The sequence below is a fragment of the Microcebus murinus genome, chromosome 8 (assembly GCF_040939455.1).
Source record: "Microcebus murinus isolate Inina chromosome 8, M.murinus_Inina_mat1.0, whole genome shotgun sequence".
Classification (NCBI taxonomy): Eukaryota; Metazoa; Chordata; class Mammalia; order Primates; family Cheirogaleidae; genus Microcebus; species Microcebus murinus.
The window spans coordinates 33,301,435-33,317,033 of NC_134111.1; the positions used below are offsets into that span (position 1 = coordinate 33,301,435).

Genomic DNA, 15,599 nt, shown 5'->3' on the forward strand with positions numbered 1-15,599 from the left:
CATGTAATTGAGTACTCAGTGCCCATCCCCGACCTTTTCACATACACTGCACCTGAAGTCCCATGTCTTGGCTCTGGGTCCGTGAGGGAAGATGGTATTTCCTTTGGAGCCTCTTACTTAGCTGAAGTCAGTGGCCTTACCTAGGCACTTACTCGTCTTAAGGCGATTTTTGTGCCTCAGGGCTCTTACTTGTGATCTCCTTGGACTCTCTCAGGTCAATATTGTCCAAAGCAACAATTTTGATCAAATCACTCCTCAGTTTAAAAACCTTTAGTGACCACTAAAGTTCCATCCCTTTCCATTTTCCTTAACTTTGGTAAAAAGGAAGAGGAAGAAAAAATGTAGGGGAGTTTTATAAGCTATTTTGAGTTACTTTGGACCCTTATCCCCAACAGCTAAATGAAAATAAGCAAAATCAACAATAATCTATACCGTTCCACCTTACTTCTAGCCATACACTATCCTATCTCAATATATAGAAAAGTAATTCTTTGATTTCTTTTGGGGCTGGTTAAAAAGCCAACTTTTAGAGGAAACATAACATGAAGAATAAGAAAATCATTTTAGTAATCTATATTAATTTATGGATTATTATGTCTGGACTTACTAAGGTGCTCTATAGGCTGTTTAGAAAAACAATATTGCTTGCATAACCCATTTGCATTAACTCTTTAATATTTACATTATTGCACACTGCAGATAATGCTTAGGCAGTTCTAAGACATTTTGCAAACTCCCACACATCTCTGTCAATTTATGAAATAGATGTCAAAACCATATCAATTTATGAGGTTAGGACTTCATATTTTACAATCTATCTTAAGAAGATGCTCTCCCAGATTATTTTCCAAGTGTCTCTTAAGAAAGAGTGAATTTACCTAATACCATCTTGCCCAACTATAAGATCTGTAGGTGAAATACAAATTTGGAACTGCTGTAGAAGTAATTGAGACTCTTTATTGAGTGGTGTGAAGCTATTTGTGAAACAGACTCCTGAGACCTTTTAAAGAGTAATTTATCCATGAGTATAGTGATGTACAAAATGTCATTGGATAGACTTCTGCTTCCAGACATGAGAGAGTGGGATGGTGTGGATTTACCCTCCTACCATTGACAAATAGAAAACTGGAAAAAATTTAGGAAACAATTGTTCTCAGATATTAGAAAACACAGCACCAGACTGTGATCCTTTACAAAAGAGAAACCAACAAGATGAGTCTTACCATTGTTTGGACTTTCTGCCTTGAAGCAACTCTCAGCCAACTAGTGAGGGAGTGGCAACCAAATAAGAATCTAGAATTGAAGACACAGATCAGCATTTTCAGAAATTAAGACAGCTAGAATTTGTGAAGCAGAGTAACTGGGAGAGCTACACAGAGAAAAGCTCTAGAAACCTGTTTAGGAGGCCATTGAGTCTTTGGCTGCATGTCAATCTGTATTTGTGTAGTATGAAACCCTAGGAGGCTGGCCAATAACAAAATTCTAAGGAAAAAACAGGTACCAGGGAGCTGTAAAGCAAATAATTCCCAGAACTTACAAAGGGCCAGGAATCATTTGAGTTGCCTTTAGCCAGAGGGAAAAGAACTCACTGAATATTTAGGACATTCAGTAGACATCCCAGAGACCTCAGAAGAGGAGCTAAATTAGCCTAACGATAAGCCCTATTCTAGACCAGTTTTAAAGGAGCTTAAAAACAAACCTTGAAGGGCCAAACTCATTCAAAATTACCTGGCAAAAGCAGTCTAACATTCTTTAAAGAAATACAAGATAAAGTCATCAACAATGTAAAATCTACATTGTCCTAAATCCAGTAAAAAATTACTGGACATACAAGAAAACATGAAAATGTGATCCAGAACCAAAAGAAAAATCACTCTACAGAAACATCCTTGCATAGGGAAGTAAAGTGATTATCCCAAGTTCATAGCTAGTAATTGCTGGATCTAGGCTTTAAACTCCAACAGGGGTTAGAGTCCACACTGAAACCACTATGCTAATTTGCATGTTGTATAAAAGTACCAACAAGATATTTCTCTCCCCAATCCATTTTGTTTGTGGAAATGTGTTGATGACAAGAGAGGTGGCTTCAGGCATATGGCCAGTTGATGTGGTGATAGTAAGTTACTGTAATTCTTCCAGCTGGAAATTTTAGATTGTTGAGACAGCTTTATATAATACCTCTCCAATAATTGTTCATTCAGTCAACATTTATTGTATTCCAGGCATTGCTTTGTATGCTTCAGACGATTACCTAGCTTAAGAGCATTTAACACACCAGTATTTTTAAATAAAAGTACTTTAGAGAGAGGAGTTTCAATGACCTTTGGTTTCCTCATTTGTAGTTGGATCTAATAACCCAACTACAAAGTAAGCCCTGCTTACTTTCCAGGTGGTCAGACAGATGGATTAAAATATTTGTGAAAATATTTGTGAACTAGGCTGGAAGAAGTCACTGTATAATTCTAATGCAGTGATAATAATCAACATAGTACACATTTCTTTTGAACTTCTTATAAAGTGCAATGAGAAAAAAGTCAACTTCCAATCAAATCATAGCATACACAACTGACCCTGAGTACATGTAATGTGAAGTCATGGGCTGTTTACCATCTATGGAATTCCTACAAGTACAGACTAGCTTTGGAAACTTCTGATAACTGCTACATTAATCATTTAGTGGTGTCTTAAGAACAATAAGGTTCATCTAGTATATTTTTCTATATTTGATCCTATTTCACATATTTATTCTATTTTATTTCATGTGGTGCATGTATTTAACTTAACAAATTCTTTCCTGATACAGTACTTTTGTGATCATTCATAACATCTAGCAGAGTATTCATAAAATAGCCATTTAATTGAATCTTGTTTTTTTTGTTTGTTTGGTTTTTTTTGAGGGTAAATGTTTAGACTTCTTTTGTTATAAGAGATATAGGAATATACCTACTGATTTCCAATATTTCTTCAATATATTTCCAGAATAATATAAAGGAGAGGTATAACGCTGGTTTCTGTGTTTTTTTTTCATTTATTATATAAAAGAAAAAAAATTAATGCAGTTGTTTTGTTCACATTTAAATTCCATAAAACAAATCCATAGAAATTAGGATACTATATGCATGCACTCTGCATTTTCTTTTTTAAATGTTTTGCTCACAAAAATAACACCACATTTTTTTCTTTAAAGCCACTAAAGCAGAGGGAGAACAAAACATGCAACACTGTACACATTTGCATAGTATATTTTACCCAGCATGCCTTGTAGAATGCTACACATACCTATATAAGAAAAATAAAAGGGGATAAATTATTAAAACAACTAAAATTTAAAGAAAGGAAAAATTATTTGCCAAAGGCAATGTTTATTCCACTTTGTCGCTGGAGATACAGCAATAGCCTGGGATATCAACAGCCCTCAGAATAGTAGGGAAAATATTTTTACATCATTTTGCCATATTTATTTTTCGTATGTTTTATATATTAATAAGTTTACCTATTTTTTATTCCCTCCCACCATCCCTTCAAAAACACAGCTAATGAAATTAACTTATGTTTCAAAATAGTATTCAGTACAAAACAAATTAAAGGATCCCTAACTAATATTCTTTTGCTGGGACATTGTTATTGATCATTCTGACTTGAGGCTGTGAATAATATTAAAAATTTCAAACATGTCTAAAATTCAGAGGAGCCCTGTGAGCTCACTTGCTGTGACTTTTTTGTAGTTGCTATTGAAGGAGAAGAAATAAGAACAGAAAATATAGTATGAGTCTTATCACAAAATAAAATTTAATAAGTTTTATGGAAGGGAATAAAATAAAAGAAATTACATCCACAGATTGCAAGGCTATGAAATAAATTGCTGGAAAAGTATCAAGCAGCAAGTTAAAAAGATAGTAGATGAGATAAATCTGATAAAACTTAGAGCTAAATCTATATATTTTTAAAAAATATGACTGCCAAATTTAACAGTGGATTTTGTTGTTTGTGCTATAACAAATGTGCTTCTTTCTCCTCAATCTATTTTCATATTATTGGCAAAATATATATATATTTTATAATTTTGTACTGTACAATATATGTTTTTGCTACATTATTTTTCTACTGCTAATGCAGATTAGAAGTAACAACATAGATTTATTTTGGCAATAAAATGCTTTCATTTTAATAACGTCCCAGAAAATATTGTAAGGCATATGAAAAATAGTATGCAACAATATAGCGTTAATGATCCCGCGTCTTTAATACATCCCTTATGCATACAGAATTCACACTGATTTCATTTAAAAGTGTGTGAAAGTGGCATGCAAGTAGGGCAAGAGTGGCCCCTACACAAACATAGACATAGCCATTTTTTGAGAATTTAAGTGTTCGAAACATAACCAAGAACACTTAGAAAGTATTGAAAAGCTAGAGGCCAGCCACTTCTGGTTCTTAGATAGTTCTCATTTTAACTCTTTATAATTTTCAAATGAGGAAGTATCAGTGTATTCCCCAAACCACTCTAAATTCATTAGAAACATTTTCTACCATCCTTCTGCAAACATTTTACACACATCAAAAGAAACAAAAGGAAGTTTCATATGTAACTATGACTCCCCCAAACCAATTGCTATTAGCGCTTATTTATGTATTTTTCATGGCAAGTAGGAGTTACAGCCCTTAGGATTATCTGATGAGATACTTTCTAGTCTTCTCATAATATGCCTCAATTACATGAGGCATTTGGGATTAAATCATCTATAAGTAGACAGAGATAGCTGCTATCAAAGGATGTATTTCATTTGAGAAAGACTGTTTTAGTAAAAGAAGAAACCTTTCAAAAGTAATTTTTGAATGCTGTAGCTCTGTCTGCCCATAGAAACCAACTTTACTATTTTAACTAACTTGACTGCTAAAATCAACAAGAAAAAAGTTATCCTTATTGTCTAACAGCTACTGTACTGACTTGACTGGTTTGATCATGATTATTGTTTAAAAAAAGAAGACTGTTCTCTGCCTCATAGACATAGCTTGAATAATTAACTTAGTTATAGTATCAACAGTATTTAAAGGTATGAGAAACTAATAAAACATTTTATTATATAATTTCCTATAGAGTTTTCATTCATATAGTCATTCAAGGATGAGTTTTATATCATTTTAAAAAAACCAACATGCAACATTGTCCTAAAAGACAAAAGCAGGAATATAAAAATAATAAGGGGTACTTAAGCATCTATTTGAAACATTGATATGAAGTTTGTTCCAATTACATGGGAGTCCAAGATAACGCATATCCTTACCCAGTAAATGGCTAAGCCAGGCTTTGGGTGACCACAGAAGTAAAGGATCAAAAAAATTTGAATTTGCAAACAAGCTGCACTTAAATATTAGGTCTCTGGACCTACCCTCTTTTAGACTTAGAACTAGATATTCTAACAAGTTGCACACGAAGGCAGTTCCCTTTGTTTCGTTCCCAATGATGACTGATTTGTTGAATTAACCTTGCCTCATGATAAACTGTGAACCATTCAAAGAAAATTTCACTACCATGGAAGAAATGAAAGGGTGCCAAGAGTGTTTTGGAATCAGTTTAAAATCTAAAGGGAAGGCATACTTTAATACTTTATGCATTTAGCTTTGCAGCAAGGTGAACCATAATAGTAATAATTTGATCACTACTTATTGACAAGTGTTTTTCCCTTTAAAGACAGACTGTCTTCTCTAGAGAAGAGGTAGTATAAATATCAATATATAGGGTAATTTCTATAGTGGTAGTACCTTTTTTTTTTTTAGTAAATACCAAAATAAAATTGTATAACTAAGAAAATATACTAGCATGCAAATTAAGGTTGCCAAGAAACATTCTTAACTGACATCCTGGGTCTCAACAACATTTTGTGATATGTTCATTTAAAGAGTTCAAATTTGCAAAGCATCTTCCAACATAATTTCCTTTCCTTACTCCCTTTCACTGCCCCCATTTTCTATTATGAATTTTAAGGCCCCCACACAAAAGACAAGTTCAAGTATGCAGGTATGAAAAGAGGTTAACATTCCAAAAATACATTTTGCAAACAACAACAACAATAATTAAAGCAAATAACAAATTATTTAAAGGGAACAAATAATTGTCTCAGAATTTGTTTTACATTTAAAAAATTCATTTCATTAAGGACTAAATGCAATGACTTATATAGTCACCAAATTAAGACTCTCTTGTTAGGAAAGATCATCAGTCTAAATTGCTAACAATTTCAACTTTCTTTCCAATAGAACTGTATAAAGATAAGAGAGAATCATCAGTAATTTATAAACATTTCTAAGTGTTGCTTGAAATATTAGAGTAAACAGGATAACATTGTTGATTATAATATTGGAGTCATACTATAGCCTTGAGAATTAATATCAGGATTGACAAATTGCATTCTTTTTTGTCCAGGACTACATTTCCACATTGTCACATGAGTCCACATTGTCACATGAGTCTATGTATGTTGTTAAATGTCTGTGACTGAAATTATAGAATTCTAATATGTGGTTTATACTATAAATTTTAAAAATCCTCAAAATAGTATAAGACTTTTTTCTCCTGCTTATAACCATTTGCTATCTTTAAATGAAATTAATTAAAAACAAAGTATTTGTAGAATATGTATTTTCCAAAGGTGCTTGGTGTGCTTGGCAAAAATAAAACTTTTCATTTAATATATATCTGGATTCTAAGTATCATTTACACAATAAACTCTAAGGCTTTAAAAAAAGTAAGATGCATATCTCTTATTCATTTGAAGAAGATAAAACTTATTACAGAAAGAAGGGGAAAGAATATGCCAAATTAAAGTATAATTTTAAATATTAATATGTCCATCAAGAAAATATACATTATACCCTTTCTAAGATTATTAGCTTTTTAATAAGAATGCAAAGCAAAACAGGTATGGCCATTTGATGGTAAATGATCGGTTTTGTGCACAGATATTGAATGAGCCTCTCTCTTTATCAGCATGACATGGATGACTAGAAACAAGGCTTTGAGAGGCCTTTAAAAACAAGTGACTTTTAAAAAGTTGAAGGAAAGATGGTAATCTTGATAACTAAGAAATATATGTAAATGCTGTTACAGCTACCTGCCTAAAATGTAAATACCCTAAAGTAGTTAAATGACCAAATTGCTAATGCTACTACAGAAAAAGCTGAACAGCAGTCTAGTCTAAATTTATACACCTTGGTGCATTTTTTTGCAATTAAATACTTTAATGCGCACAAACAAGAAACCAGTAAAGCATATAGAAAAATGTTTTGGCTAATGTTTTCTTTCTCATGCAAATATGTGCTGTACATATAATAAATATATTTTTGTTTGCTGGAAAATGCTCTTCTGTGTCCTAACAAAGTATTCAGTAATGGCAGGTTATATGTTTATTAAAGTGCCTAATGGATACAACTCTTTTAAACGTCTTAACTGAAAGTTCTATAAGCTTCACTAGATGACAAAAGAAACTCACAGGTATCACAGGTTAACTATTAAATTTTACTTAGCCCATATTTTTTAATTGTATCGAATGTTTGAAATGACTTGCAGAATTATAGGTGTCCTCACTATCAGCTAAACAGATTCATAATGGGGTACACACAGTGAACATGAAGAACAGGCATGTGGTGAGATTGTAATGGGGTTCAAGATATGTTTAACTGATCAAGAATATGGAACTTATTTTCATGGTCACAAAAACTATTGAACTGGTGCATGCTTTGACATCCTAAATACTGAAAGGCTTGGGGAAAAAATAAGATAATATAAAATTAATTATTGTTTTCAAAAATAGGCTTCATGACATGTACAAGTAGAAAAGGACTTTAATGCTTGATCATATTGGGTATTAGAAAATGCATGCACTGTGCACTCTTAGAAACGAGTAGTTTTGTAAAGACATTTGTGTATTGTATAAAAGGGCCAATTTCAGTAATTTCTTGGATCATAATGAATCTAAGGCTTCCTTGCTAATATAAGACATAGGTCACCAATTCAATAATTATGGCCATTGGAAAAATTGTGAAGACTTAATAGGTGAAGAAGATCGTGCATTAGAAATTAGGAAGTTCAATCTCCAAATTCTTCATAATTCTCTGCATTGAAAATGCTATAATTTTAGTGAACAAATATTTTCTGAATGGATGAGTTTATTTTTTACTGCAAGCTTTTAAGTTCATTTGTTTTAACTTTTTTCAAGTAGTCACTTTGCAAAAACATCGCTTTCCAATTCAATGTCAGAGCTGAATGTGTGTCCATGTAAAACAAAAATCCCTAGCATGATTTAAAGAATCTGATGAAGGGCTAGAACATTCAGATATTCAAAGACAGAGACCGAGGGAAGCAATGGAAAGATATTCAATCGTGCTGGCAGGAAATCCTGACCCCATGCTTGTGTTCAGTGGGATATATGAATTCCCATCTGGAGATGTTTAGCTTTGCACTCAGGAGGCTCAAGTACCACATCTGTACTATCTGACTTCACATTCCTGGATGTATGTAATTGTGCTCAGATTGGTTAAAGAGTAAACAACACCTTGTTTTCTATTTCACATAACCAGCTATGTTTGGGGTTCTCTTTACTACTCTCTCACTGCTGAAAAATTTTTGAGGGTTTTTTTTTTTTTTTGCCAACTTCAAACAAGCTAACAGTACTGACTAAACAAAAACAAAACACTTTGAATACAACAGCTGTGCCAGGAAAGAAATAAAAATATTAAAATTTGAGGAGACTATATAATTTCTGCAATAAGACTTCTGAGTTTTTTGGCACTATCAATACATTTGGTAAGTTTGAAAAGTCATTCTGGAAACATTAACATATATTAAAATGTTTATACATTCCAACTTTTAGTGTAAATTTAGCTTCCAGCAAATAAATACCATAGCTGGTTTTGGCTTCTATTGTTATTTTGATTTTCTTTTTAATTAGGTTTTTCCCCCCAGATTTTTCAATTGATTGCAACATGCTCAAGTAGACTTTCTAGTCAATTCACCCAAATTCCAACAGGAATTGGTTTATAAATTGGTTCCAACTGGAACTGGTCATTTGGAATTTCCAGCATGGGAAATTATTTTATATGTGCCTTGATAAGTACCCTAAATTACAAATTGATGTGTCTAAATCTATGAAGAAAACAAAAGGTACTGTTATGGAAATGTTGCAGTTAAAAATATCTATATGATTGGGCATCTAATATCCATCTAGATTTAAGGGCATAATGTACATTTTTTTTTTTTTTTGCCCCTTACTTAGCATCAAATGACAGCAGCCCATAAGCACAGTGAATACTGTGCTGTGCTTGCCAAATTAAGATGGTTAGTTTATCCTAGCAGTGCTATGGCAAATTGTCAACAGATGAATATTTTGTGTTTTTTCAGCAGACTCAAAGCCTATGCCGGGAGTCATGGCTATATCCCCCAGGTGATCCTCGGTTCCTGTGGGGTTTGTAAGTGTCCTGGTATGAGTCAGGGTAATCTTCTTCCACAAGAGGGTAATGATCTCGGCTATGCTGGGAACTGGAAGACAAGCGGTTTCTACTCTTCCGAGCCCTTTCATTGTGATAATTTTCATCAGAGGTCATGAGACTTCGTCTTTCAATTGGAGAGTTCTCTGTGGAGTGGTTGCTGTGCCTCATTCGCTGACTCTAGAAACATCAGATAGTTCATCGATTAAATAGCAGCAGCTTCATTCATCTGAACATGTATGTAAAAATAATAGGATCTAGGATCTGTATAATAAGATGCTAAATATCTGACTCAGTAAAACATTTTGATGCACAAATGATCTGCTCAAAATATCTGGTCTTATTTATTTGGGACACAACATGCAAAGATGCCTGAATGTTGATAGTTTATGAATTTAATTACACAGTGCTGCATGACTATGCTTCCTATTAGAAAGATAGAATTGAAAGTTAACTGTTAAATGGAACCTAATATATTTAGGAAGGCCTAATAATTCCATTTCTATTGCAAAAATGTAGGATTATTTTGCTATTGGGAAATAACGTTCAGAATAGCATCTATTATTTTATTTCTCTCTTGAACTGATCAAATCTTTCTCCTCCTAAAGTAATACATTTCACCTTGAGTGCTCCTTACATCTTTTAAAAGTATTTTAATGAAATTATTACTTGTGCTGTACACATAATAGTGCATTTGTTTTTGAATTCTACATAAATGTAAGACTCTCAGCAATATTCTTTCCAAAGGAGTATACAATATCTAGAGCCAGCTAATGGACACTTCTAAATCTTGCTTCCTTAACTGAAACATCCTGCAAAAAATAATCTTCACATATAAACTAAATTCCTCTAATACCATTAATTGAAATGTATATATATATATATATACACACACACATATATATGTGTATAAATATATATATTTTTTAAGATACAGGGCCTCGTTCTGTTGCCCAAGCAGAAGTGCAGTGGCATGATTATAGCTCACTGCAGCCTCAATTTCCTGGGCTCAAGTGAGCCTCCTGAATCAGCTTCCCAAGTAGCTGGGACTACAGGTGCGAGCCATCACATCCACCTGAAATTAATATCTTAAGACACTTATGTGATGGCTCAGAATATGTTATTCAACATTTTTCTTCACTATGAGAAAATATTTACTACTTGTGTCTGCCAGTTTCAGTAGGTCACCTCAGTTAAGAAATAGTATCCTGATGAAACCATGGGCCCAGATACATCTCCTGTAAGGTACACTCAATCTCACACAAAAGGAAATTCATTCAAAAGGTCACAGATGTGCTCTTAACCTCTGGTAAGTGTTTAATAATTAAGAGCTGATGGTTACTGGTAGAAGTAGGCCACAAAATAAAGGGCAACATATTAATTCATTAGTGAAACTGGGAGAACCACTCCAGGTAGATATCTTAGAGATGATGAGTCAAGAGCGTTGCATTCATAACCAAAGTGTAACATTTCATTTCTACCTACATTGCAAAAGCTTATTGCTTCATGCATCCATTTCTCATCTCACAATGTACAATTCAGAGCCAATCCAAACTAGTCAATGAAACCGCCACACTTAGATCAACCCACAGGAAGTGAAACAGGGCTTGAAATAGTCCTGACACATACATATACACTGTACATTACAATAGTATATTTTTCATGTTCACTTCCAGCCTCAAAAGCTATTCAATTATATGGCAGTTTTTCCCCTTACAAAGACACAATTTTGCAGCACAGTAATACAGTTATAATAGCATTCCAGAGAGTGCCATTTATCTCAGAGTTAACTCTACATGATCTACAATTATGACTATCATTATAACCCATTAAAACAAAACTAGTTATGATACAAGAGGGTTCCATTGACTACATGTTCCTCAATCAGCTGGGGGCTGGGCCACATTCCAGCAGCTGCTTGACAAATGTTAAATAACAATTAATGTACAAAGGCAAGAGTTATTTTGTATCATAAGGTGGCCTGGCTCCCTACATCTGGCTCTGAATGCAACACCAGAGCAGCAGAAGACAGAATCTCCTGATCCTGTGTTCAGCCCCAGTTTCCCTAAAGGACACTCAACATAGCCACTTACCAAGGTGGGCTCCTGCACAGCCCCAAGAAAACTCAGGAATCTGTCACTGTTTCTGAACAGGGGAGCTCTACTCAAGTCTTATGCAAAGTAGAGGACAGGCCCAGGGATGGCATTAGTGAAGGGCAATCAAAGGCCTATCTGCCTCAAAATATCTTACTTAGCCAGCCATGGTGCTTGATATTTTCACTTTCACATAATCCTTAAGAAGTGCCATTCAGAAGTAATAGACAGCTGCACAGTTTCCTGGCAGGGTTTCAACATAAGAGGGGCTAATTGATCTAAGTAAAATCCATCATAAATTCACAGGGCACAAAGTTCTCAGGGAAGGGTCACTCTCTGCGTAGCTTTTTCTAGGAGAGATCACAATTAGATGACATTTTAGATTTTTTAATATAATGCATATATATGGTTCCTTCTTTAGATTAAGGACAAGTTCATTCTTCATCCTAACCAAGTTCCCTGTAGACTCTTAGATATAAGGTTGTAAAGACACGAATGAAGAAGTGACAATACCTGTAACCCAGAAATAGCCGTGGGGTATGGTGAGAGTGCTGTTGAACCCAAATTCCTTCCCAGGAGTGGGGTCATGGGGGTGCTACTTGTAGTGTGGGTGGCACGCCAGTACGCCTCCAGGTACTCTCCCAGGTGTTCACACGCATCCTCGAGCTGATTTTCATCCAATATAACATCAAACATTTCCTGTAAGTGACAAGAAAATCCATTTTATCTTCACTTTAGATTTTAGGCAATGAGACCTAAAATTCCACTTAGAGCGATAGTGGCATTTTAAATATCTAGTAGATAATATCAAATTTTAGGGGCTATATTGGCAATTTCTAAAGTTACAGTCTAGTGAAGAGTTGCTCAGTTATCCAAGTACACATGTGAACATTAACATAAAGACAAGAGTGCTTGTTAAATATTTGTATCTTCGATTATTTAGAAAGAAAAATATGACATAAGTATAAAAGTGTTATAGGTAAAAAAAGAGTGAAAGAGTATACGAAGTCACACATTTATCCATATATTCATATAGAGTTGAATTCTACTCACTTCAGAATATGAGAGAAGCAAGTTAATGGCACTGAAAAAGGAGTTCTAAAAATGTTTTGGGCAATGACCATATCATTGGAATAAATAAACATTTCATCTCCCAAGGTAACTATGTTGAAAGAAATAACATTGGCTTAGGTAATTTTCAGAATGTTTGTGAAAATGATGTTATCTCTCTCATTCTAAAACAGTACGGAAAGAAAGTTTAGCATTAATACTAGAAAACCACATGACAGTGATTTCTGTTACCGAGCTCATTTTGTGAAATGGTTAAAAAAGAACAAGGGGTGTTGAACTGGGGAGGGTGAGGGGTCACCCCTCACAAGAAATGTCTGCTGTCCATGTTTCTGTCAGTCTGACCTGGAACCAGGAAGTTGTTCTTCCTCCCCAAAGGAGCAGAGTGTGCCCTGTGTTACTGCCATGTGGCTGGGAACACAAGATACACCCGAGACACAGACTCTTTGGAAGGACAGTTGGAAAACTTTGGCACCTCACAAAGAGAAAAGCCATTCCACAGGTAGGTGTTTAGCACAACCCAACTTTCAATAGGTAGATTGAAATACTTCCCCTCTCCCACACCACCACCACCATCCACCTGCTTTTATGAACTCATTTTCTCAAAATAATGAACCAAATACAGGGTCACTGCTATCAGCATTGATATCGCTGGCTGGATTTAGGTTTAATGGCAACTGGATGGCATGGAGTTGGTGTTGTCTCAGCTGACTCATTTCTCTTCAGTGCTTAGAACAAAGGATCCTTGAAGCAGAAGTCACCATGGAAACAATCTCTCCCCCAACATTTACTATTTAAATGTTTCATCACGTCAATCTTTCCAGAAAAATTTGACCCCAAAATGGGGTCCTTAGAGCAGGACTAGGAAAAGGATAAGATGACTTCAGCCCAAACTGACTCATGTTTTTGAGAAGATTCAGCCAGTCCAGCTCATATAAAAACCTCCCCATAACCAAAAACAGTTATTAGTAGACTTCAGATGGGTTTTGCATATTTTATTCATTCATAGAATATTTACTCAGTACCTATTTTGTGCTAGACACTGTGGACATACAGTAGCAAAGAAAACAGATATCATGTTCAAGAGGCATACAGTCTGGTGGGAGAGACAAGGATTAAAATCCATAATAATCTATGTCACGCTGGGACTTTAATTCAGAACAATAATAAGACTGAGCTGCAGCTTACAGTTCTGGATTTAGGAGGAGTCCCAAAGAGACATGTGAATGTTGAACTTATGAGGAAGGGGAAATTATGAGCAAGTCAAAAAAATTTATCTGTAGGGGGAAGAGAACAAAACAGAAAAAGAAAAAGAAAGACAAATGGAAGAAAGAGACTATATGGCTCATAAGAGACAGAGATAACAGCCAGTTCCTAGAGTTTCTGTCAACACATATCCTTATGATAATCCCTCGTTTCCACTAAAGTAATCCAAGGGAGTTTCCTGTCTCTTGCAGTCAAAAGCCCCCTCTCCCATTAATGTAAACTTTCCACAGTTATGAACAATCTGTGGCATAAATAACCTGAGAATTGTCCATGACACTCTGATATCGGTGGCATTTCAGTGCTGACTTGGGGGGGACACAAGAACAGCCACATGCCAGAGAGCACCCACAGACTCAGGACGCACGGGAAGAAGAAAGAGAGACTGGACAGCACTGGAACCATTCTCTCAGCCACTCCAGCCTCAGGTTCTCCCACAAATTCTACATTGTATGAGATTCGGAGTTGGTTGTTTATACCACTTTTGTATGTGTGAACTGTAAAATTTGATTACACAGGTCTCCTTCTACAGTGTAGGTTTGGTTCTTCTCAACAAATCATTTTCTTTCTTTCACAAAGTTCCAAGTTGAGGAACCTTCCAGGGATGCCTGGACTGGATGGGTCCTGGTAATCACAGCCAGGATTGCAGAGCCCAAAGACGGGACACCCAGGCAGGCAAGCACCCACCGCAGAATGTTATTTGAGTGAGCATTATGTCTACTTGGCTCATTCTGCATGTTACATTGTCACTGCTGCAGACACAATTAAACATACATTTAATTGCAAGTAATTCTAAGAAAGCACTTCCCTTTGCCAATGAATTGGATTTGTATATATCAGCACATGGCTGTTTGCTTAAGCCTCAGTCATTGCTAGGAAACTAGCTTTTCTACTGCTAAAAGACAGCTATGTGATGGAAGATGATTTGAAACTGCTTTTAGGCCTTCGAAAAGCACAGAGAAAAGCAAATTTCGGCTTCTGAATGAATACTGACATATGTGGCTTATTTTCAACTAGATAGAATTTCACAGCCTGTGTAGCTGTGACGATTTTTCTTTTTAACTGTTTAGGAAATAACACAGCTGAGTAGACCAGAGTGTTAGAAAGTCAGTACAAGGGGGGGAAATTGATTTTTATTATATAAGAAATTCAAAGAGAAGCAATCCAATGAATTATGCAAACCAGGTTTGCCATTTTCTCACAAATGTAAAGGTTCAAGTGTAGTCAGCTCCTTCTTATGCAATAGGTGAGACCTCCTGCAAACGTTTTAATACGTTAATACGGACAGAGAGAGCTACCTAATCAGCAGAAGCCCTGGCAGTGAGCATTGCCTGCTCAGTGATCCCATGGCCTTGGCGAATGGCCAAAATAAGGGCAATGTTGAGCTATTTTCAAAGCACTGCCACAGCGAACACCTCTGACATTCTATGGTGGGATATTTTCTTCAGCTGAGGTAGACAGAAACGGTGTGGCTACCACACGTACGTGAGTAGCGGACAGAGGAGTCAAAACAAACCATCAAAAATCCAGGCACAGTAGCCTCCTTGGCTGGATAAACTCTCTCCAGAAAATTAAACATTAAAGCATTATAAATAACCAAGAGTGAAAAACATGCCTCTAGCTCATCCAGTGGGCTGAGAAATAAAATGACAGAGAAGAAAGAAAGGGAAAGAAAGACGGAAGCTGAGTAAT

General features: G+C 35.3%; 1 protein-coding gene across 5 annotated transcripts in view; it reads right to left on the reverse strand.

Annotated features, from left to right (window-relative positions):
* Positions 1 to 8,615: 8,615 nt before the first annotated feature.
* Positions 8,616 to 15,599, reverse strand: part of CACNB4 (calcium voltage-gated channel auxiliary subunit beta 4) — a 232,227-nt gene continuing 225,243 nt past the window's right edge. For all 5 annotated transcript variants that reach the window (XM_012779963.3, XM_012779964.3, XM_012779965.3 and 2 more), the window contains 2 exons: positions 12,090 to 12,275; positions 8,616 to 9,663 (listed from right to left, as the gene is read on the reverse strand). In XM_012779963.3, coding sequence (XP_012635417.1) covers positions 9,403 to 9,663; positions 12,090 to 12,275 — 447 coding nt within the window. In that variant the 3' untranslated portion in view covers positions 8,616 to 9,402. The remainder of the gene's footprint in view (positions 9,664 to 12,089; positions 12,276 to 15,599) is intronic.